Raw genomic sequence first — 25800 nt, 5'->3', positions numbered from 1 at the left:
TTAAACCTTAAATTTTAGTTTTTTCTTTTCCTCAGTACAACATATTCCTGGTTTAGTTGAACTTTTGCGCCCATTAAACCTAACCCACTCCTTACTTAACAAACCTTCAAATGTACAAAGTTAAAACACATTAATGAACAAATAATTATTTATTCCCATGCACAAAAGGCCAAGCTAAATGAGGCTGGAGCAATAAATAAAACTTGACTCCACAAAAGCCACCTTTGGACTGAATCTGAACCTGGATAAGCGTCTTTAAAACAAGATTTACGAGCGCTCGATTTCTGAGCTCATGTATTCATCTCCTCTTGTTCCCTGGATAAGATGCAGTGAATAAAGGCCAGTACGAGCCTTTGTCATCCCAAACAATTTGATCAGGTCATGCATCATTATGACAAAGAGTGATTGTGGAGCGCAGAGAAACACGTTTCGCCGAGCTCACATAGTTGCCTGCTGTTAATTGCTCACTGGCTAAAAAGGTTTAATTGAAAATGTGCTGAAGGCAATAAGCTGGTGTTGGGGCCAATCATCTATGTGGCTGCCTTCATCAGCAGTCTGCCTTTTAATCATTCACTTCAGCCAGATAATGGAAGGACAATGTGCCTGCGATGGCTCGGTCTTCCGAAGCATGAAATGAAGGGCTAATTTGTAAACACAAGGCTAGAAAAAAACTTTATCCGTGTGTATAAAACCGGCTAATTGCACTGACCAGCAAGCCTGAGTAAGTCCTCTATGATGTGTTTGTCAGGAATTACATTTATTCATTTGACAGATGCTTTTATCCAAAATGACGTTTAAGAAACGCTAAGGAGCTAGTAACAGGTTTGCCAACATTCTTTCCATATCACTACAAAAATGATCTTCCTAGGTTGAAAATGTACTATACGTATGAACACTGAGCTGAAAAAGACAAACCAGACAATCAACTTTAGCTGCAAAAAAAATGTGTGTGTGTGTGTGTTTATAAGTGTAAAAGGTGAAAGGGTACACAAACACATCAGTTCGGTTTAATAACTATTTATTTTTAAATATAAAAAACAACACTCAACTTATAAAATGTATGCAAACATGTAAATTGCTAATTTTTTTTAATTAACTTCTAAATTATAACATTTCTATTTGTTGTTGAAGTATTAATTTTCACAGTGGCCGTCATAACATGTTTCATAACATAAACATACTTTAAATAATTAAGACATGCATTAAGAATGCTCTTCTCTAGACTTCATTTCTTTAGCGAACTAACAATTATTTTAAAAATAAATCTACACGTTTTTTTTTTTTTATTACGACAAAGTAGATCATTATAATCAAGCCATCTATTTTTACTTTAAACACGTTTTTCATTTAATATTAAAATGGTTCTATAAATCTTAACTATAAAAATAGTCAAAGGCATATATTTTGTGTATGTTTAAAAACAAACACAACTGAAAAGAAGCACTTTGTGGAGCAGCCAATTGTAGTAAACAAGCAGAATCAAAAAATATACTTTTATTCTTTTATTTTTATTTTTTATCTTAGCAGAATGGCATTTCCAAACACTTCAGGGTGTTCTCCTATGGAAAACAGTAAAATTAGATAATATGAAAATATGTATAGAGAAAATATGGCTAGAAACCAAAAGGCTGATTCTTCGAGGCGGCTCATGGCCTTTCATTCTCTTCATTAGTATTTCAGGTAATTTTGAAAGTGTCGAATATTGATTTATTCAAAAGGAAGTGCTGATGCTGCGCTGAGATGTGATCAATTTATTGTTGCTGCCCGGTGGGAATCATGAATCAAAGTGGGAATTTATCAGTTTACAATGGGCAATAACACTTGCATTGTTCCTATTGCTTAAAGATTAGGGGTCGTAAATGAGCCCATCACTCCAAGTCTATTCCACGATGGACGTATTTATTCTTCAGAAGCCAACTTAAAAGAAAAGGATACAATTAAGTGATTTACATCAGTTGTTTAAATCTCATTTCTCTTCATATAATGAGACCACCATAGCATAGCCAAACAAAGAAAGTTTTCATTGATAAAACCACCATAAAACAACAGTCCATGTTTCTGGAAACCTTGCTGGAATCACATGATTTCTCCATTTTGACAGAGGTATAATTTGCAGTACAGGTTTCAAACAGCTGGTCATACATACTTCTTTCTATATAAAGCTCTCTGGGGAGCAGGGAATCTCATCTGCATTCTTCCATGAGTGGAGTTAAACACAGGTCTGTTTGGGTTGAGCTGTGAAATAGAGGCAGCCATTTTGATGTGAAAAAAGATACGCCATCTCAGTACACTGAGGGGCTTGCGACAAACGATTCGTATTTGACAGGTTATGATTGATGATGGCAAGGTTTCGGGGGACACTGGGAAGGCCAGTGACCTTTGGTCTCAGGCCAGGCCTACAGGGGACAACAGTCCTGGCATGAATTCACTCACAGCGGGGGAGAACCTTTCGTGTATTGCGTTTTAATGTGTTCTGGACAAATAATGAAGCTGAGAAGATTTCACCAGAGTTTTCATTTTCTTACTATCGCCAAACTCCTATTCGATCCTGTGACTGAACTGATGCAGAACGTCATTCTGGGAAGGAAACATTCTGCATTTAGACTACTATCACTTATTTTTGTGAATCACAAAAGGAGACAAATTTGAAGATTGTGTTGTCCATTTTTCCTTTAAGCAATTACAAAAATGAATACTAAAATTATTGCATGTATTTGATCAAACAGTAATGAGAGTAAAGAAGTAATATTGTAAAATATTATTACTATTTAAAATGTTTTAATATATTTTAAAAAGCAAGTTATACGTCATAGCAAAGCTACATTTTCAGGAGGAATTACTCCAGTTTTGAAAGTCACATGACTGTTTAGAAATTATTATTATTATCACTGGTAGAAACAGTTGTGCTACTTCTATATCTTTACTGTCGCTTTTGATTAACTTAAATCTACGAAGCCCCACACATGCCGTGTAGGAAAGAATATTAGGCTAAATCGTGTGCACGATTTACTAATTTGTTCCCTCAATGTACTAAAACGTGCACAAGATTACTATTGCGTTCCCTCGATTTACTATTTCGTTCACTCGATTTATAAATTGTGCGCACGATTTACTAATTCGTTCCCTCGATCGATCGAAAAGAGGTAACGCAATAGTAATCGTGTGCAGGTTTTAGTACATTGAGGGAATGAATTTGTGAATTGTGCGCACAAATTATTATTTTTTTTCTTGCATGTCATGTGGGCGGCTCCATATAATTAATCTTTTTGTTGAAAAAAAGTATTAATTTCAGATTGATTCTGAGAACCATTGCTTTGTTCATTTAAACTTTGAGCTGTTCCTTACATAGATTCGATTTATATAGATTTATTTATATAGAATTATATAGACACATATGAACTACTTTTAAGAGTCACTGACTCTCACACATTTTTTTTTTCTTCGTTCTTTATATTTGCTTGGGGTAAAAATTCTCTCATTTTTCCTAATAGAAAAATATCATGAGCGTAAATGATGATAGATTTCTATAACAAACAAATAAAAAGTTTTTTAATTGCACAAAGCCAATTATTGAAACTCAGAAATCTTCCTGTGCCAAATATTTTATTTGATTATGGCACACACTGCAGTTCAAAATACATGTCCTAATTGCATTCTGAAATCTTTACTAGGTTGAAGCTCAGATTGCAGTGTAACCAATACCTGTCAAAGATCTAAATATGAACTTGGTATCACTGATCATTGACCTTTTCTCAATTATAGTTTACTGCTTAAATTTACCTACCAAAATTATGGCAAGTGGATCGTTTGCATCCTGTCGTTCTTACCCATCTCAAACATATCAAAATTAGACTATTGATCACCCAGCATCAGACGTTCATTTAAAATGTAAATTTAAGAGAGAACTGAAGACCACAAAATGGTTACGTGCAGTTCTAGTAGCAAATTGCAAAAAAATACATTTAGAAAAAACCTACACAATTACAATTATAACAAATAATAAAAACAGTACATTTAAATGTTACCATACATTATTTGACAAAACATTTTTATAGTCATAAAGCCATAAAGCTGTCAACCCCCATATATTTGTAATTTTAGTCTATCAATATACATATATAGTGTATTTCAGAAAATTTGGAAAACCAATTAATTGTTTGTCTGTTTGTTTATCATGTGCTCATTTTTAATTGTATATTATTTTTAATTATCATTTTTATGAAGACATTCACATCGGCATGTAACCAACTCCTAGGGGTTTGTGAGTCCGCAGCTGAAACACATTGTAATGTAAAACATTTGAAAATAATACACTTTTTCTCCTGAATATCTTAAACACAACATAAAGCAGTGCAGTATTTGCCAGGGAATTTTTGTTGTCAAAGAGCTGCAAAAACAAAGTTCAGGAAAACACTCTCAGCAAGTGCAGCCTCTAATAAAAGCTGAAACGTGATATCAGCTGTTTGTGCTTCCATCTCAAATTGCAACATGGCATTAATCTTATTCAATCCAAATATGGCTTGAAATTTCATTTAGAATATGCAAAATGTCATTTGTAATATGATCCTTACCAAGTTTCAAACAAGAAAAACCACTAACGGTGTGCAGCAATGAACACCCTTATTTCAGTGGGGGCAGCACGTATCAAGATCTCACAGGAGCAAGTGGTTTCACTCGAGAATGACGAGAAAAAAAAAACATCAGACTCAGGATTATCAAATTATCACCTGTCACTGCTGAAGCTCACACACACGTCTGAAACTGCTAAGTGAAGAAAAATGGACCTGCATCAACCATGTATTACAAGAATGAAGAAATATAACTGTAGTCACAGACAAAATTTCTCTTAGTACTACTGTAACTTTGACTTTTTGACAGCTAAATAAATACACAACAAATTCAAGCAAAATCTACGTTTGAACAGTAGGTGCACTTTCAGACCTAGATTTATAAACCCCAGATACCCAATGACCCCAGAACCACCACATCTGTTAGCATCTGTAAAAAAAGATTTTTCAAAGCTGTAAATAAAGTTTACAGGAGTATGAGTTACAAGAAAAAAAAAAAACGATTTCCATCTGTCTACTTCAAAATAGGGCTGGGCGATTTAAAATTGTAAAAATTTTGTTTAATTCAATGTTACTTGCTTCTTCTTTGTCACTATTTGTGAATTTTGAAAACAAATTTGGTTGCCATATAATTTGTTAAAGCGCATATGACACTTACCGTAAACTAGAGATTATGGTTTCTATAGTTTAAAATATGGTAGATCGTATGATACGTCGATTCACTTCAGAAGTCCTTTATTAACTCTCCAGAGCTGTGTGGGGTACTTTTATGATGGATGGATGCACTTTTTTGGGCTTCAAAATCTCGGCCCTGCTTCACTGCCATTATAAAGCCTATAAATTATATAACACCAACTGATTCGTCTGAAAGATTAAAGTCATATACGCCTAGGATGGCTTGAGGGTGAGTAAATAATTAGGTAATTTCCATTTGTGGGTTAAATATCCCTTTAAGTGTTCTAACTGAGCATGTATCACTAGCTGTGAATCCTCTGTCACAATAGTCTTGTCCTGGTGATGAACACTTCCAACTGATGAACCACCATATTGAGTGACAAAACTAAATATGGTGGAAGTTAAATGGGAGTTCCCATTCTATTCATCCTGTCAGTTACATGGTATGATAACAGTTATATAAGCATCTTGGTCATTTAACACCATGAAGATGTGATTGACAACACAACAGTAAAACAAGTACGGCAGGTAACCTGGATCATGTGCTGAAAGACTAATTTATGAGAAGAAAATCCATAACAGATGTAATGAAAAAAACTTCATCCTAAAACCTCTGGGTATTCGTTGAATGATTACTACTGAGAGCTAACATTTGTCCAATAAATGAATCTGTATAAATGCAAGTGAACTCCTGATGAGTGCACTGGGTCTTCTGATTTCCTGAGCGATGAAGTCAATACAGATTTAGACATCAAGCATAAGAACAGAGCCAGCAGGGATTTAATTATATTTGATCTTATGCCTGAGCTGACAGGAAGAGCCTCACTTTGCTGCATTCAGGCATTTTTATGTCATGGCATCACCAGACTAGATGACTCCTCACTGGATTAGCCCATAGCGCAATAACAACAGCATGAACCGCGATAAAACCTACCCTGCATTCCTGTCATCACAAATTCAAACAGATGAGAAAGAGCTAAATGACAACTCAGCCCTCTCTGTCATCTGTTGCCTTTCAGGGAAAATAAATCAGATATACTGTGACCTGTAACCGCCTCAAACACTAAACCAAAGCTCTGAAATGGGGTTCTGTTTAAAACACGAAAATCTGTTGCAAAAATGGTTAGGTTGGTCAAAAATGGCCACACATGGAGAAAAAAACAAACGTGTCACTGGTATGGAAAGCTTCAGAAAAGATGCTTTCCATATCATACTTAACAATTACTTTTAATTGAATTAGTTACATTATGATTATATGATTATAATTATAATTAATAATGCCACAACTTGTTTTTTTTTTATTTTACTAGAAAGTTTTAACTCAAAATACTACAACTTTTGTAATAAATAAATGTAATAAATTATTATTTTTGGCTCATTATCAATAATAATATTCTTTGCTCATTATTTTATGCTTAATTTGTAAAAGGTTATGAATTTATTGTCTTTTTTTTAAATATATTAACTATATAAATTTTAATGTGACACTTTTTTGTAACTGAAACGTCATTTATACAATTAGATAATTAGTTCTAACATTTTAAATTCAATATTGTAACATTAATATAATAATATACATATTTATTTTATATAATTAAAGCAATCTAATATTGTACATTTTTAAATGGAGCTGAATCTCTCCTTCAAAACCTGGATCTAATTTCATTTTAGCACTGATATATTGTATGTATTTACAAAAGCACGAAATGAGCTCTGAATAGTTAGCCGTCAAAATTTTGTGAGCTATTTAGTAATAATATATACTTTACTGCTGACAGTCTGCAAGTTCAGCACAATACATTTACATAGGTTTAGTTCTTTCAGTGTAATGTGTAAGGAAGCCACAGTCTCAACTGTTGGAAAGACACATCTGTCATCATTCAAGGATTAAGAGAGTTTCTTTCCCAATTCTTCTTTCTCAGAAAAAATCTAATGCGCTTTCTGTTTGTCCTGCAGACAACATGCACATAAGTTCATAATAATTACCATATTACCAAAACAGAGCCACACAGATGTGCTTTTAATTGTTTTTAGGAAAAAAAATCAACTTGGATATAAACCAAAATGATAGGGCAAATAAACCATATTACCAAAACAGAGCCACACCAAACAACAAAAAACGGTCCTGTGCACTTAAAACAGCTCGGTCCTGTCTTGGAAAGTCATCAAAGGCTGCAAACTTCCTCATGTAATGCAAGGCCATTAAAGTTCCTCTATAAAATATAGGAGGCTGATGTCTGCTGAAACACCTCGGTGGGAAAAACATCTCAGATGATGTACCTCCCTCCTCAATAAATTCATTATGCCACGGCCGGCTAACATAATACCAGGATGCTGGCTTCCCTACCGTGGCAAGGTCATCCCCTCAGGGATGTTTTCACATAATCTGCGAGTAATTATAAAACAAACAGCAGAAGCCGTTGTTTCAGATAGCATCAGGGGCAGAAACACGCCACAGCGGCAGCAACACTTCAGAGAAATGGACGGTTCAAGCAGGAAACCTGAAGAAGCCTATCACAATAGTATCTACACATTCTCAGCATTTACCAAAAACAATAAACCCTGCATTTCTATTGTTGGCAAGACCGCAGATGGGTGGTTAGACATTTATGATGCTTTGTTTCCAAACACAGGTGGCACACAAGTATAATCAAACCTACTTATCTGAATTGTTCCTACAAAAGAAGTCCTTTGTAATATTTTTAAAAAATACAGAAACCCTTGTTTTTACTCGTATTTTTTATTTTTTACTTTTCTTATTTAGTTTTCCATCAAGAAGAGTAAATACAATTTCACCTGGAATATGTCCAAAATATTGCCAGCGAGCCCTATAATTATTCATTATCATCTTAAAGCAAAATATGGTTTTGCAATGTGGGTGTGAATGGGTGTGTGCTCCTGACATTTACAATCTGAATAGCTGCACAAAACAAGACTCACCTCTTTTTTGCATGAAACTGAAGAGATCGTCGAGAAACTCCTTTCTTTTCTCATCATCGTCCAGTTCGTACAGCTGTGAAACGAACAGAAGATGCTTTGTTAGTGTTCTGAGGATTGCGCTTTAAGTGTGAAGCACATACAGCGCTCCCCTACTACCGTTAAATATATCATATTAAGGCTGGATGCTGATACACTCACACCAGTGGAAAAACCACATGCATTTTAAGGGCGCTTTTCCCTTTATCGGCGTATCCATTATGTTTTCTCATCCTGTCCCCTGTCTCTGAATGGACGTGCTCAAAAGAGCCTTTTAAAAGCCGTCTCGTGAAGGAGAAGACTGCAACCTGATGGAAATACTCTCCTCAACCTTCACTTTCAATAAGTCTTAGGCTACGTTAACAGGCGAGCAGGTCGATACAGGAAGACAGAGGGATGACCTTTGGAAACAGCAGGGCACACGGAACAAGGCCCCGGAGATAATAACCGATCATTTAGGAGTGTATTAGCTGTCACCAATATTGAAGGACCAATGCAATCAATGCCTCAGAAAAAGGTACAGTGGGTTTAAAGTGTGAATAAGACACAACAGGCTTTTACCCGTATGTGACATTTCCAAGGCGTACGGGGCAAATCAAACACGTTCTGTTCGAAATACGACGGGCGAAGAAAATCTCTAATCGGGAATGAAGCTCTGAAATGCAGTAAAGCCTGTCAAGTCACCTGCATTGATGATATCTGGCAAAGTCTGTATGCTTCATACATCCATGATGCATGGCAACAAAGCTGACATTTGAATCAAATCTGCTCTTGCTAAGTGGTTGTTCATACAGTATGTGTGGCTTTAATGTGATTGTGTGGGTATCGATGAACAAGCTAGGACATATGATCAACTGCCTGGCGAGTTGTTGAGCGACAGAATGTAAACCCTGAAGAACAAGGCACAGAATGTGTAACAAGAGAATCCTGCTTCTTAACGTATGCAGATTTAAATACAGACGCTGCATAAGTCAGACAACAAAACATGCTGTGATAAATCGGGACTTCTGTTTTATCCAATGAAATTGTATTAAATATTTCTATACTGAATACTGAAATACTGAAAACAGAATTGATTTTTTTTTTTCTAATTTAAAGAAACATAAAACAGCATCTCTAATTTTTTTTTATCATCTTTAATGCACTGATCACAATATTATCTATGCAACACTCTGCCCACTTCAGTTGAAGTGCCAGCAGCCATAACAGTAAATTAGTGATTCATTAAGATTCATTAAGAGGTGATGTAATTGTGACACTGTCAGTTGTAGAGGTCGCCACTAAGCCAGGGTGACCAGTAAAGGGGTAATTAAGTCAAAAGTGTAATGACGTCTACAACACTACATTAAATATTAACAGATGGAAAATACATTAGAGCTCTGCTTCACCTCTGAGTGGTCCATTATGCTCATATTAGTTCTGTTCCCAGCATTATGACTGCAGGAATGCAGAGCACTGATGCATGCAGTCTCACAAGACTCCCATCAATCTAAATCTTGGTGTGACTGGAATAATTCAGAATTTGAAATCACTTATTATATTGCATAATCTATTTTGTTAAATTACATACAGTCAAGTCCAAAAGTCTGTGACTACACTGATAAACTGTGATTCAAAATCTGAATTAATATCTGAAAAAAAAAAAAAAAAACAGAAACATTACAAATTGTGATTTTTTTTTGTTTTTATCCTACGTATAATGTTAATTTATTATTAATGAATTACTTATTTTGGGTTCATGTTACACAATAAATACAGTAATTTATAAGCAATAGTTATAGTTTTACGTAATTAGAGGTAAATAAAACTACCCAGTAGGTGGGGTTAAACATTTAACCCAACCACTGGGTCAAAACAATGCTGGGTTTGTCCATATTTCACACAGCACTGGGTTGTTGTTTTTGTAAAATATTTATACAATATAATACAAATAAAAAAAATTATAATTAATAATAAAAAAAATGAAAAATTAAACAAGAGGTAGATTGGGCAAACATGGTTTGTTGAAATACAGCAGGAAGAGTTTTACATAAAAGTAGATTACACAGGCTTGAGGAAATCAAGGAAGGGTTGCCATACATCTGGGAATCGACCATGTAGTTTGGGATCCAATAAACCTACTCCTTCCAATCATGGAACAACTCAGACAACCAGGTTTTGAAAAAAGAGGCATGTGAAGATTTCCAGTTTAAGAGTACTATCTTTTAAGCAAGAACCATACCCAACAACCAGTACCTCAGATTGGTAAAATGGGATCAGGCTGCACAACCTTTTGCAAAACCTTTGAAAAAAGTGAAAAACGCTACTCCAAAAATCAAGCAGGTTAGGACAAAACCAGAACAGATGCGATAGGGAGCCCTCTGTTTCTATACATCCATCACATATAATGGAGAAATAGTATTGTATGTTTTATTTAGTCTAACTTTGGAATAATACAATCTTTGTTTTTCAAACTCAGTTTTAAACTGGATCAGCCTATGTCTGGCATTTATTGAACAAAAATCAGACCTAGGAAGATTAAATATAGACTGTAATTGACTAAAGGATGCAAACATGTCATCTACATAGAGGTCCCCAATGGACTTTAAACCTTTGTTTCTCCATGTAGCAAACCCCAGATCGAGTTCTGATGCCTTTATACAAATGACGGAAAGCAACTGGAGTATGTACAGAGAATTTTTAAAGATAAAATTATTCCTAAACGATTTTGATGAAGGAGACAAGATTTAGTTAGGGATATTGTCTCTATCTTAAGCCATAGTGGATCAGCTATAGAGGAAATTTCACTAAGAACACCCTTCTGCCAGTAGGACAGAGCTCTAGCATTTGCTGCCCAATAGTAGATTTTAATAACTGGAAGCCCAAAGCCTCCGCTCTGTGTGGTTTCTGTAAAGCACTGGGTTGTTTTAAACCAGCATTTTTAGTTTTAAACAAACGTGGAGTTTATGTTCCTTGATTGCTAAAGGACAGAGGGAGACAATTCAAATAATTCATTTAGCATAATGTCATTTATTGTGTTAATGATATAATGTGCAATACAATTAAAAATTGAGTTATTCACATATTCTTATTCTGTGACAGCTTATTAACATTACGTGGTAGATTTTTTTATATTGTCTACATTCTGGGACTTTTTATAAAAAACAAAACAATAAGGTTCTGTCTACACAGGCGAATGGAATGCAACTTTGGAGCTCAATATCTCAAAACTACTCTGAATGCAGACAGAACCTTACGATTCCAAAGGGAACATTTCACTTGTCTCAGAATTTAATTTTTTTAATTAGTAATTCAATTTAAACAGATTTTTCTTAACTACTACTAATAATAATAAATATTAAATATATTTAAAATTCCTCAGTTAAACTGGCTGTTTATTAATTCAAACCTCATTACATGGACAGAAGTCGCCTATCTATGTCACTTGTAAGCCTGTCTGATTTACACGTGTGTGTGATCATTATGAAGCGTCTCAATGATTCTTCGTAGTGTCAGATAACACTAGCTGCTTACAGTGTCAAACCCCCAAGGCTTCTGTGACATTATATGATCACACCCTGACTCAACCTTCAGCAACTACAGGTTCAACATGTATGGGCAAAAGAATGTATGAGCGGACGATGTAAAACATGTTTGGGTAATTTCTGAATTACTTCACATACATTTTTTTTGTGTGAAAAAATTTCAGAACACATGGAAAGCAAAGTACAAAGTAAAACCTTTGTATGTTTTTAAATTAGATCTCAATGCATCCCTGCATTGTTCAAAGAAGTATGTCGCCAGGATTTCAGTAGAGGGAGCTCTTCACAATACAATAAATGATCACACAGGACTTCTATCAAGACATTTTTACCAGCTCTTTCAAAACAAAATCAGACCAACAAATCAAGGACATTGCCTCTCAGACTGGGAGTAGAAAAAAAACATACACTTTTATGTTTATACAAACAGTGTCCAAGAGAGTCATGCTATAGACATTGTTTCACAATTTTCACATCAGGTAGGTGGGCCAGTGACAGGGTGACATTCTTTGTGACTAAACACACACACACACACACACACACCGATTGTTTTGTCAAAAGCAATGAAGAGGGAGCTGGGCTATGACTATGAACCCACTTTAAGTGGAGCTTCAGGCAGTCTAGAGCTGCTACATGTGATACCAAAACCTGGAGGCTCAGCAGAGGGACTGACTGTTGACCTAAAAGTTTGGAAATGCTTTTAGTTCTACACCACATAATCTCTGAGACCTTGCAAATGACACACACCCAGTGTTATTCTCATTCAAAAGTCTGGCTAACAGCACAGATCAAAGGCAAGAATGCAAGGTATTATAATTTAGAAATAAGGTACAATAAAAGAACATATTAGTGGATATAATTTCATTATGTTTTTTGCAACCAAAAAAATCTATTTCAAATAACCTCATTCTGGTTGGTCAATCGTGGCACTGTGCTGTCAAATATTTTGCTATAATGGGCCGCTAAACCATTTGTTCTCAACATTTCTGTTGCCCACAACAAGTAGATTTTAAAAATCTCCATCCGATTAATTACTGTAGATAAAACAATTAGAAAATATGTATTACAAAATATTACAAATTCCTTTGAGATTGATATGTTATGAGATTTTATTAATTTATATGATAATTCCAGGTCTAGATATCACACTTTATATATTCTTCAAAGAAAAAATACTTGAGGGGATGAAATAAAATAAATGCTATCTTGATTTTTAGTTGTTTTACCTCATTTTAATGCACATTTAGTTTTTATTTTATCAAGTTTTCTTGAGTCTCTTGGCTGAGCAGTACACTAAACCATGTAACTGTCTTTCTACACTGGGTTAGATTCGTGGCTCTAAAAGCATTCTTTATTCTCACATTATAAAATACTTTAAATTAAAATCAATATTCCATGTCCATTTATTCATTCATTTAGTAAATAGCCGTGTAAAAAGCGAGATAATATACAGTCAGATGGTCATTACTGCAAAACAATCTCTTCAGGGGGATCTGGTTGCCCTGTGAGGGTGTATTTTGTGATAATGACCAGACCGTTGTCTCTCATGTAAGGTTAAACTAAGACTAGAAGTACTGAAGCTCAGAAAATGTGAGGGCTGTATATTTTTTTTAATGACTGGTATTATGAACCACTGTGAGATTGAGAACAAAAAGTTAGTATAATAAATAATTGTGAGGGTAACAATCACCGTCTGTGCTAACAAACCACTAATTAACAAGCATCAATACCAGAGAAAAAAAATCCCATGACAACAGAATCGATCCCAAGAATCTTCTCCATTGTGTGTGGCACTGATCGTGTGTGTGGACACGTGTGTGTGTGTGCGCACCGGGTCCCAGAGCTCCTGGGAAACTGCTGGGCTTAATGTGCCTGTGTGTGTTTGAATGTGAGTGTGAGTGTGTGAGAAGCACCGACGCAAGGGAGCAGGAGTTAATTAGAGAACAACACGACTGGTCACGCTGGCACTGGTCCAAACTGGCTGACTGCCAGTGCTGCTTCCATTCCATTACAAAACACACACACACACACACACACACACCCTGATCCTCGCAACAGTGTGCAGCTCTGCAGCAAGCTCAGCTGACATAATGAGATGTGTAAGCTAATATGAAGAGCTGATCTTTGTCTTTGCCTTGATGGAGTTCCTCCTAATGGGATTTGTCCGGGTACTTGAGCTGACGGACTGGATAAAGTGGCAGTGAGTTGAGCATGTACTGTTCTGGCAAGAGCTAAGTGTTATTTTACAGGGCCAGCACAGGGAGCCCCTGTGGGAGGTGTGAGAAAGGCCCTTCTGTGTTTAGCGCGGACCTTTGCCCAGACTAAACCTGACTGTCACAGTGTCATGATGCTGTGGGAATTCAAAAATCTGTGTATCAGCCAAAATTCTAATGTCATCATATAGCCATGGCCTGTTCACACCAAGAACGAAACCTATATAGACAAAGATATTAGTGTCCCCATTGGCGGACAATGTCTGTTTATTCTCAGGATTGACTCGACTGTTCTTTAATACTGAGAACGATTTTCACAACTATATCTTTAATGTGTGAACGGGCCTTTAAAGACTAAATCAAAACAAAAGTGAATAAATATTAATAAGTAATATTTGTTTAACAATTATTCTATGTTTATTATAAAATAACATGTCAGAATTACATCAAAATGATAAATAATAATATTTTTGTGTGTTAAACAAAAGCGACAATATTTTATTTTACTTCTACAAATTTTGCTATAATATTTACAATAATGACATAAAGCTTTTATTATAAACTTAATACTCATTATAAATGCTGCTCTTAATCACTGTTTTTGACTAAATTATAATAGTAAGTTCTTAGGAAGTGTTTAGTGTAAAATGATCTGTTTAAATACTGCTCACAAATATAATTATAAAACGATTGGTAACACTTTAGAATAAGGTTCCATTAGTTAATGTTAGTTAATGTATTAATTAACATGAACAAACAATGAATAATACATTTATTACTGTATTTATTCATCTTCGTTAATGTAAGTTAATGAAAATACAGTTATTCATTGTTAGTTCATGGTAATTCACAGTGCATTAACTAATGTTAACAAGCACAACTTTTGATTTGAATAATGCATTAGTAAATGTTGAAATTAACATGAACTAAGACTTATAAATGCTGTAGAAGGATTGTTCTTGCTTAGTTCATGTTAACGAAAGTAGTTAACTAACATTAACTAATGGAACCTTATTCTAAAGTGTTACCAAACGATTTTGAACCCAATTTTGTTTTGAAGTATTTCACTAAAGTATGAATTAGGTAAAATACTAGATTTGTGATATAAGGTATTTTTACTAAATCAAGCAAACTGAATTCAAAAAAGCAGCAGATATATTTCTAAGAGAAGACTTCAGCAGAGAGATGTCTGCTGTTCTATCGCACATTAATCATGTTCAAACATGGCAACCAAAAAACATTCACACTAGGTCACAGTCAGTCCTTTATCTTTTAAAGGTGCTCTTGATTTCGAGAGGCTATCTGCCATCAACCGAACCGTTATCTCTTGGAAGCCTTCACAAGATTCTACAGTAGTATATGTGGAACAAAGTCACATATTACAACTACCCCCCACATCTATTCATCTTATAAACTGTATAAGTATAAAATGTATTTAATTTGGTATAAAATCATATATATATATATATATATATATATATATATATATATATATATATATTAGTGGTGGGCCATTATTGGCGTTAACATGCTTCGCTAACGGGAGACTCTTATCGGGCGATAAAAAAATAATCGCCGTTAATCTATTCTCAAAGTTGGGTTGAGAGCTGGGTCTATACTAGGCAAGCTATGATGACTTTCACCTTGATATTTTAGTGCGGATGTTGCCTAACCGAATTGCACTGTAGGGGCCTACTGTGAAATTACCACATCCAACGTAACGTGCTTACATGGACGCAGCTGAAGCCGCCGGGTTTGCTTCAGGGAATTTTTATTTTTAAGAAGCTTAAATGGAGACCTCGACAAGACGCACCCCTGTTTCACACATACTCCGTCTGCAGTGCATTTGCAGTCCGTGTGCGTTACATATGTGGTGCAGAAGCAGCACGGACTCATACTCATTGTGCTTTCACACAGGACGCGTTTGCTGTCCACTACTCGGGACGTAAACGATCCCTGCACCGCTCCTGGAACGCACTGACGGACCGCAACTGTGGTCTGTCAGTGCGTTAACACTGGATTCACTGGAATCCGTTAACATGGGTGCGTAAAAAAAATACGCAGCACATACGCAATGCAGACGGAGTATGTGTGAAACAGGCGTAAGGTTGTTTGCACGTTGTGCAATGTGGAATTAGTTTACAGCTTTCTCAAGCACTTTGTGATGCTTCTTGGAAACAGGAGATAAGGCCCTGGTCTAATGCACCACCTGGCTTGAGAAACCCCTTCTCAAAGTCTTACTTTTAGTCATTATTTTATTTGGGTAGCACACATATTCTGAATGCTTTTGGCAGAATTAAAATAAGACATTTTAATCTAGATTAATCTAGATTAATTCCAAGATTACAGTGAGATTAATCTAGATTAAAAAAATTAATCTATGCCCACCACTAATATATATATAAATGACCTATTCACATTCACATGTTTGGATTGGTCAGTATAAGTTGTCATATCACGCAATCCTGGCTCAGACATCAACCGCTGCTTCTGCTTTCATCGGGATGGTGAAGTGTCACAGTGGAGAATGTGGGGATGGTCCATCAACCGTCCTTCACCATTGTGTTTTACTGTGTGATCTGAGGACAAACGCTTTGTCCATGAGATTGCAAAAGACGCCTGAAGCTGCTCTGCCTGACCTCAAGTTCCACAGAGATTATCGGATGTAAAAAGGCAACTGAATAAGACCCATTTTCAGTCTTTGCATCTGCTACTTCATCACATCTGCTTCTGATACTTTCACCTTTGACATGAATGAAATTCATTGTGCTAGAGTCACAGTTTGACCTCATTCATGTATGGGGGTAAAAGAAAGGGAATGTGGGTTGTTTGACAGAATTTAAGACACTTTAATGGCATGCCCCCATCGTGCAATTAAGGGATTAGGCGGAAAACTGCTCAGCACTCACATTTCACTCTTTAATTACAAGTCAAAAACACAGCAAATCTTCATAGTCATTCAAGCAGAGCCTTATGAATTATACATCGTCTGACCAGGATGGTTTCTGCATGTTTGTTTTCCATCAATAATTTAATGTAGAAGCATGTATCCATCCATCAAAGCTTTGTCCTTTCTGGTGGCAGTATACTGGTCCTGGATTACAGTCCTTGGCTTCATGTCTATTTCCGACCTGACCTTTGAGAGGATGTATAGAGAATGTAAGGGCCTGAACTTATAGCCGCTACATACTGGATTTATCAGCTTTCACATACAGTATCAGAAAGGGCTGATTGTTGGATTTTTCTTAAGACTATTAAAAGCGATAGGCTCATAAACTCTACATTGATGACCGAGGAGCAACTGATAAAGCTTTATTATGCAGAATAAAATCAGAATCTAGTATGTACCATATAACCCAACTGTACATTGCATTCTTGATTACTCATTAACTTTATAAAGCAATAAAAGATGCTTTTGAAATATTGCAAAGTTTTACAGGTTTTTTGTGGTTTATCTTTCGGTCTGGTGTTCTAAATGCGTAAAATAAAGAGGTGCATGCTTCGATATGGTGTTAAGAGTGGACTGTACACTAGTCACAGCAGCAGAGAGTCGGTAATGAATGTCTGATGGATTATACACACAAAACTGGAAAGCTTGCATGATCTGGTAAACTCTAGTCTGAATTATCTGTTTTATCAATCCCCCTGAAAAACCAAGACACATTTACAAGGTACTGAACTTATAAAATAAGTGCTTCTGAGGAAGAACTAATCACTGGATTTGCCAAAGTTTATTCTATGATGGTGGAAATTCACCTATAAGATGAAACCAGGACACAACATTTATATGTCTATGTTTACGTTCTACAGTAACCTTTCTTAACATTTACCTCAGAGATCTAAAGAGCATTTATTTAGTAAAACTAATCATTTATCACTGAACAAATACTTTACAAACTGATTGGATAAACAAAGATTATCATAAGGCCGTCTACCCTTTTACCACTTTCAGCACATCTTCATCCACCTTTGTCCTTCTCAACATCCCAAAATCTGCTAATAAACATTTTGTACGGGAATTTTGAATGGGAAACATTTTATCTGACTCCCTAGATTCTCCAAAGGCCTACAGAGCTTGACTACAGAGGAAGCGTTATTCCCTAGATCTTTCTCAAAGCATTTCCCTACAGAAAGCAGACTAGAATTGAAACATGACAAAAAGAGATAAGTACATTTTACCAAAATAAAATTTTCGCAAAAATAAAAAAGCTAGAATTCAGACATAAATAATGTTACATATATTACACAAACACATAATTATTAGTAAAAAAAATATGATGTCATACGGCACGTCTACCAAATATGGCATATGAACTAACATAGCTTTAACTCAATATATTCAGTAGTATTAGAAAATTGTGTCACACCTTTAACTAAATGAGACTGATCTGTCCTTAGATTGTATGTAAAAAATAAAACGATTTGTGATTGGTAGCTTTTATGTGTCAGTCAGATGTACAGTCTTAAAGGTCTGTTTAAAGGGCTCATTTGTCATTGCTAAAAATAACATTATTGGTGTAATGCAATGTGCTTATGTGGTTTAAGGTTCAAAAAACACATTATTTTCCACATACTGTACATTATTGTTGCTCCTCTATGCCCCGCCTTTCTGAAACACGTTGGTTTTCACAAATCTCATCGTTCTGAAAAGCGAGGTGTGCTCTGATTGGCCAGTTATCCAGTGCGTTGTGATTGGCTGAATACCTCATGCGTGGTGATGCCGTGTAAGAGCGCGACAAGAGAAAAACAATAAAATCTATTACAAACAAGTCATTTGTTGTATCCAGTGGGGACATAATTACTGATTAGAGTGACTTATACTGTCTTTTTACATGTTGCGTTGTGTATCGCGCCGCATAAACATAAAACCATGTCTGCATTTGTAATCAGAGAAACAAAATAAGTCAAGCGCTATTCTACACTGCTCAAAACTTGTGTTTGAATCATCAGTGGCAAATTCTTTGAATATAAAAAAACTTACAGAATCTGAGTCAGAAGTGCCAGACTGTCCTTGCAAAGTTGGAATTGCACCACTTTATAGAAAGAGACACCATCATTGTAGGCTACTCTTACAGGAAACAGTCCTTGTCCTCCGCAAAATGCACTCCACAAATCTGAATATTTGGGTTGGACTGTTCCAGAACAGTGTTGTTTCTAGTTGTGTCCTCTTTTAGAAGGCCAATAAAAGTAGCTTTGCTTTCACAGCGTAACACACAGCATCTCCACAACATGGCGGCGGCGGCAACAGCAACAGTGAGAATAAAAGTGACGCCTTCTTTTTTTGTGTGAACATTGCGGCAGCATTATGCAAATCTCACCACATCGTGATGTAGATGTGGGGGTAGGGCTGGGCGATATATAAAAAAAAAGTATATCTCGATATTGTGATAATTTTTACGATATTCGATATATATCTCGATATGTTTGCATTTGCATTTAAATAATAAAAAAAAAACATGATTTTCTTTTCCCCATTAAAAAACCCCCCAAAAAAACAATTTAGATTAAACATCTTATTTAAGCAGTTAAAAAAATCTAGACCAAGAGATCACTTACTGCTTTTTATTAAATGAATACATGTAGGCCTATATGTAACTGAAGCAGTGCAAATTAAGTACAGAAAGTGCATTCTGTCAACTTTTAGTGCATGCAATTCACAATTTAAACTATGCAACTGGGATAAGTATTTTATTTAAATTTTTTTAACAAGTTTTTAAGCTAAGAACACAAGTCTGTCAACTGTCTGCGGTTTTAAGAGAAGCTCTGTGGCATGAAACTATGTTCCTACTGACACTAAAAACCCTCTTAGATGGGGAGCTAGTTGCTGAAGCACATAACTATTTCTTATATATAAATATATAAATGAATACCAAATACTTTTGCATTCTCTCTGTCTATATTATGGAAACTGGTAAACATATCAGTGAAATTCCCCAATAGTAATTCCAAATGGCCATAGCCTATGTTTCTCTATTTAAACATCAGCGGTCGAGTAAGTGCATTTATTTTGCGATCACAAAAGCAAACAATACAGTTGAGATCTCACGACAGAACACAGACCGGCTGAACAACGCTTTCATTAGATCGCTCAATTCCAGTTCGTTAGTGTTTTCAGATTATCATCAGCAGCTCTTCCCCAATGAGGAGTTAGCACGTGCGCATGGTTGCCAGATTGCTTAAAATAAGCAAACACCAGGCAGAAAATGTATCCTTGTAAAGAGCTGTGAGTCGGAGATTTAAACTCTTGTTATCTGGCAACCGCTATCATTACGCTCTCGTAGTAGAGGGGCTTAGAGCAGTCAGCAGTTACAGGTTCCTTTTTCGGACATTTGGCGCGTTATTTTGGGAAAGTATGCTTGAATTTGAAATATTCGATATTGCCGATATATTCAAATTTTACATCGTCATCAAAATTATTCCGATACTATCGCTAATATTCGATATATCGCCCAGCCCTATGTGGGGGTATGTTAGAATGAACCATTTTAGGAGGGTGTGGTTGACTCTTAACTTTTAAAAAGAATATCTCTTTGGATTTCAGACTTTAGTTTTTGCTACTTTACAGATCTTCTTTATGAACCAAGAGCTTGTAACACTCCAAAGAGAAAGGAAAAACTGAAATCGCATCATATGACCCCTTTAATAAAAAGCTACATGGATTAGACAATACGCCACTAGTCAAACATCAGGGTTTGGATTTTACGCAGCGGTTAGGGTATGCTAATAGCTAGGATAGGAATACCTGCACCTATGACTCCAGTGTCTACAATGACTTGATGCAAATTATGCCGTGAGTATATCTAAGTGAACGGCATAAGAAAAACATTGCACATTTATTGATACAGGACATACTTTCACTCTCTCTTTTTAAGTAATTTACAATTTAAGTGTATAAAAGAGCTTTCCGTTTGCTCGTTGATGTATGAAAGGGGTGTGCGCGCTCTGTCTGTAAAGGTTAAAGGTTAGTGAAGAATACACACCTCTCCTACTCATTCATTTTCTTTTTTCTAGTGTTGCCTTTAGTTGTTACACGATGACTCAGCCATATTATTGCAAGCTTTCCCTTCATTTTTGTTTCTTCAAAGCCACATGCCCTCTAGTCCTATAAAATTCAGATTCAGTCATACATGAAATCATGTGGCTGAATCAGATCATTATCATTGTTAATCTTTTATCATGAGAGATATCCTGCCTGATGTGTCCTGTTGTAATTAGCAACAAAACAGTCCTCTTTCACATGTCATTTCTCGCCGCTCCCTCAAAATTAATTACTACCCACGCTAACATATCATAAGCTCTTATGAAACCAGGTTTTACAACATAACATTCCACCTGTCTTCCATTACCTATAAAAAAGGGACATCTAATCATGATAGATAAGCAAGCTTCTAGGCAATTAATCCAACTCTGGCTTAATTCAGTTATTCAATGTGTCCCCACAAATGGGCTAAAGAACATCTTTTGAACACAATTCATGTGACAAACGTGTTGGGCGTGTGTATGATGGATGGCGTCCACTCCCAAACATTTTCTTTACATGAAAAAGAAATGCTGATAGGAGTCATGCTTTCATATTAAATGGCTCATAACATGATAAATGATCAATTAGAAATCACAGGTTGGGACTACACTAGAAAAATGACAATAACAAAAAGAACTGCCAAGAAAAAACATTAGGTGGATGACTTATGAAAATTACAACAATACCAAAATAAAATCATTATTATAGTAAAGATCATGAAAATGCAGCAAACTTAAATCCTTTGCGTTTTTAAAAAACATTAAAAATGAAAAAGCCATCACCACATTCAGGTTAAAAAAAAACGTACCTACTTAAATGTTTATAATTATAGATGATTATATATAATTATAAGTATATATGGGTATATCATTAAATTCATAAATATATAAAAAGAATCCTGTTTATTTGTGGCCTGGGCTGGGTTTCCCAAAACCATTGTAAGCATTGTTACAGTAAGTTGATCGTAGCTCCATTGGTGGCGATGAGTCTATGATATACTGAGGCTTATGGTGTTTTTGGGAAATGCAGCCCTGGTCGGGCCAGTAGTTAACATTTTTATTTGCCCTGTCACAAAACATTTAATATTTGTTATTGTTGTTATCTTGTTTTATAATAAATAAGCTTATATGATATCAACATTTCAAATACAAGTAGAATGTTATAATTCTCGATTCAAGTTTACTTAAATATAAAGTTCAAACAATTTTTTAAGACAAGTGAACAGCTGGAAAAGAAGAACAAATGTACAAATTACAAGCAACAGCACAAATAAATAGAATAAACAGAACAAAGATACAAATTAAACAGTGCTTTAGGCTTTCTATCCAAGTAAAGAAACTAAATAATCAAATGCAAAATTAGGTTAGTCATTGTAAAATTGTACAAAAGTTTCTCTCTCCCTCTTTTAAAGGGATGGTTCACCCAAAAATTAAAATTTGACGTTTATCTCCTTACCCCCTGGGCATCCAAGATGTAGGTGACTTTTTTTCTTCACTTGAGATTTTTAGCTCAAACAGTTGAAGTCTATCACTCTTATAATGTAAGTGGATGGGAATCACGGCTAAAACATACATAAACAAACCCTAATTAAACCCTGCAGCTTGTGATGATACACTGAACACACCCGTTCTAAAAGATTACTTTTAGTCATTATTTTATTTGGGTAGCACACATATTCTCAATGCCTTTGGCAGAATTCAGATGAGCCATTTTAATCTAGATTAATCTAGATTAATTCCAAGATTACTGTGAGATTAATCTAGATTTTAAAAATTAATCTCACCTTAAAAATTAATCTCATGCCCACCAGTAGTCAATGTATCGTCTTACATTGACAGGGTTTAATTTGGTTTTGTTTGTGTATGTTTTGTTTTATTGTATGTTTTAGCCGTGATTCCCATCCATTTACATTATAAGAGTTATAAATTGCAACGGTTTAAGCTAAAAATCTCAGTTTGTGTTCTACTGAAGAAACAAAGTCACCTACATCTTGGATGCCCAGGGGGTAAGCAGATAAACACTACATTTTCATTTTTGGGTGAACTATCCCTTTAACATTAAGTATACCGACAGCAGCTGGTAGGCTAAATTAGGCACAGTCATTTTGAACACATTGCATGCACTCAATATAGTGATACACATCTGACTTCTTTTTAAGCTATTTTAGCACTTAGAGGTAACTGACTTCTTTGTAGGACATACTTTTGTATGACATACTTTTGTATGTATTTGTCTCTCTGCATGTGCGCTGTTCTCAGAAAACACACTGAATGGAAATATTTGTATCTTCTTGCTCTTGAATGCTTTAATATCGCTTGGATGTTCAAACTGGCCATGTGTATTTGTCTGTTAAAGGAAAAGAAGTTGTGAAAGAATCATTAGGGCTTGTGTGGTGTCAGAAACGTACCTCTATGCGCAAGCTGTACACAGAAAAGAATACAAAATTGTGCTTGAATGCGTTGAAAGCAATTGAATGTTTAAATTGACGTATATAAACGTGCAAATGACAATCTTTTGTGACGACGCACAGCAGTGACCCGATTGGGCCAATGACAAATCCGTCAACTGTCCTGAACTTTTTTCAAGCTGGCAGTCGGTCAGTCCATTTTGTAGAGCCCTGAATACAAGTCACGCTGATTAACAAATTTATGGTGCTTCTCCACAAGTTGGGAAAAAAAAAACAGACAGAAAACAGGCCATGAGCCTACAGATACTCATGAGAAAATATATCATATGGATTAGCCTTTAAATGCTAATCAATAATTGCATCATTATGCTGTAGCGATGACCCACACAGCATCAACACAAAGAGAGGCTGCTGACATAAAGACTGTACCATTGATATATTGATCTCCACCCCCGATCATTAATTTATGGAAAAATAGACTCAGTACAGCCTTGTACATACAAGTGCTTGTAAGAGACAAGGGCTTTGTTTTACTCTGCAGCTGAGGGAAGGAGGTAAGGCTCTGTAGTGATAATAATGTCATCTTCTCCCCTCCTGGTCCTCAAGGTCTTCATGCAAAATAAAAGGCTAGTGATTTGTGTTTGCATGCATGAGATGGGAGAGCATCATGATCTCTGATGCAGACACGACATAAGAGGAACAGAAGATACATCTCTGGCCTTCACTTAGGTTTTAGCCAAGACAAGGGTCAGACATGATATGATTTATGCAAAAAACAGTAATGAGGAAGCAAGGAGTCTTTCTGCTGTGTGCATCGGCAGAAGTCAGAGTGAAAATAAATTAAGCAAGCTCTAATATTGGTCTGTACTACCGGAGAGTTTTTTTATAGAGTGATTTTAACTCATTTTATTTACAAATATTTGTATTAGTTAGGTTCATTAAATTTGTGTGTGTGTGTGTATATTATTTTACTGTTGTGAAGTAATTATTTTATTTCAGTATTTATATTAACCTTTTTAATTTAATAAAACTAAGAATAAACATATCTTATCATGGAAGAGTATTAATGTTACCACCTTTCATTAGTGTTCAAATTAGATCAAAGCTCAAAAATTGCTTCTTGTTATTTAAAAATTAATTAATTAAATTAACTAGGAGAAAACTAGAAAGCACACACACACACACTGATGTAGTATTTACAGTCTAAAATTCTACTGCTAAAATCAAACTTCGGTTAGTGTTATTCTGTTCTCTCAATCCACATATACAAAACAATGAACACTAATACAGAAAAAAATAATTCTTGATGAAATATAGCAGTAGATATAAATAATATAACAGATAAATAACACATTATATCAGACATAATACATACTACATGCACACAAACACTGCAAGTCAAGCCTTATTTAAAGAGTTTTACACAACCAAGTTACAATGAATGTCTTAAATGTGGTATATTGCAGTGAGAAAAAAATCCCATCAAACCATCAAACCAAATTTTCTTATTTATTTTATCCCAATAAAATCACCAAAATGAAGTCTGCCTCAAACATTTAGATGTGCCGCGACATGCATGGCTTCTTGTGTTGTTACTGAATTGTTGATTTCCACTGCAGTCTTCTTATAGGCAAAGTATGGACTTTATCTAGACTTTATCCAAAAACATAAATCACACCCACAGTATATGATGCCTTACAGAATATTGCATTAAGTGTAGTTGTGTTATTTAAAGTTATTATTTCTGATTCTAACATTTCATTAAAGCTGTCAGATATCATGAAGGAATCGATCTCCACCTATAATAAATCATTCCAATGACAATCTAAAATGTGGCAGGATAGCCCCTTCTCGGCCCGGCATTTCAAACAGTTTTCCACCACATGTTTGATGATCTGCATGACAATCGATGCAAGAGGCACAGTATGATCGGCTGACACGAATAAGCCACGCCCAGCTCTGTGTCCAGTGACACCATCAGGAAACAATGTCTGTGGATGATTTTGCCACAGAGCACATTCAGAATTCAATCCTGCAACTGATAAGATCATTGTACAGCTATAGGGAAAATGAAAGACCATTCAGTTCTGTTCTGAGCAACAGCTTCTGTGTGTTTGGACAAATACGGGGGGGGGGGTTCATTTTGAAGTTCGGCAGATCTTGAATCTTTGTGGCATTTTCCCACACCATCCCGTCATTAAGCATTTTCTGTCCCTCACCATTTCTTTCGTCCAGTGACTGGGGCCCCTCCTCCATCCTGTTGTAATTGTGTGATGTTTACCCTCCGAGCCCAAGGCCATGTCTCTAATTATCCCCACATGAAAACTGGAATGTCCAGCACTGTCATTAAAAATAGAGCTAAAACCCAGAGCCCAGCTAGCAGCAAAAACAGGTGTGATCGTGAAGACCGAACTCCGAT

At 35.6% G+C, this 25800-nt stretch overlaps 1 protein-coding gene across 4 annotated transcripts in view; it reads right to left on the bottom strand.

Annotated features, from left to right (window-relative positions):
• LOC113049147 (AT-rich interactive domain-containing protein 3A) overlaps positions 1-25800 on the bottom strand; it is a 68976-nt gene that overhangs the window by 12576 nt on the left and 30600 nt on the right. For all 4 annotated transcript variants that reach the window (XM_026211216.1, XM_026211218.1, XM_026211217.1 and 1 more), the window contains one exon: positions 8184-8256. In XM_026211216.1, coding sequence (XP_026067001.1) covers positions 8184-8256 — 73 coding nt within the window. The remainder of the gene's footprint in view (positions 1-8183; positions 8257-25800) is intronic.

Source organism: Carassius auratus, chromosome 30 (assembly GCF_003368295.1).
Source record: "Carassius auratus strain Wakin chromosome 30, ASM336829v1, whole genome shotgun sequence".
Classification (NCBI taxonomy): Eukaryota; Metazoa; Chordata; class Actinopteri; order Cypriniformes; family Cyprinidae; genus Carassius; species Carassius auratus.
This window is presented reverse-complemented; position numbering and strand designations above follow the sequence as displayed.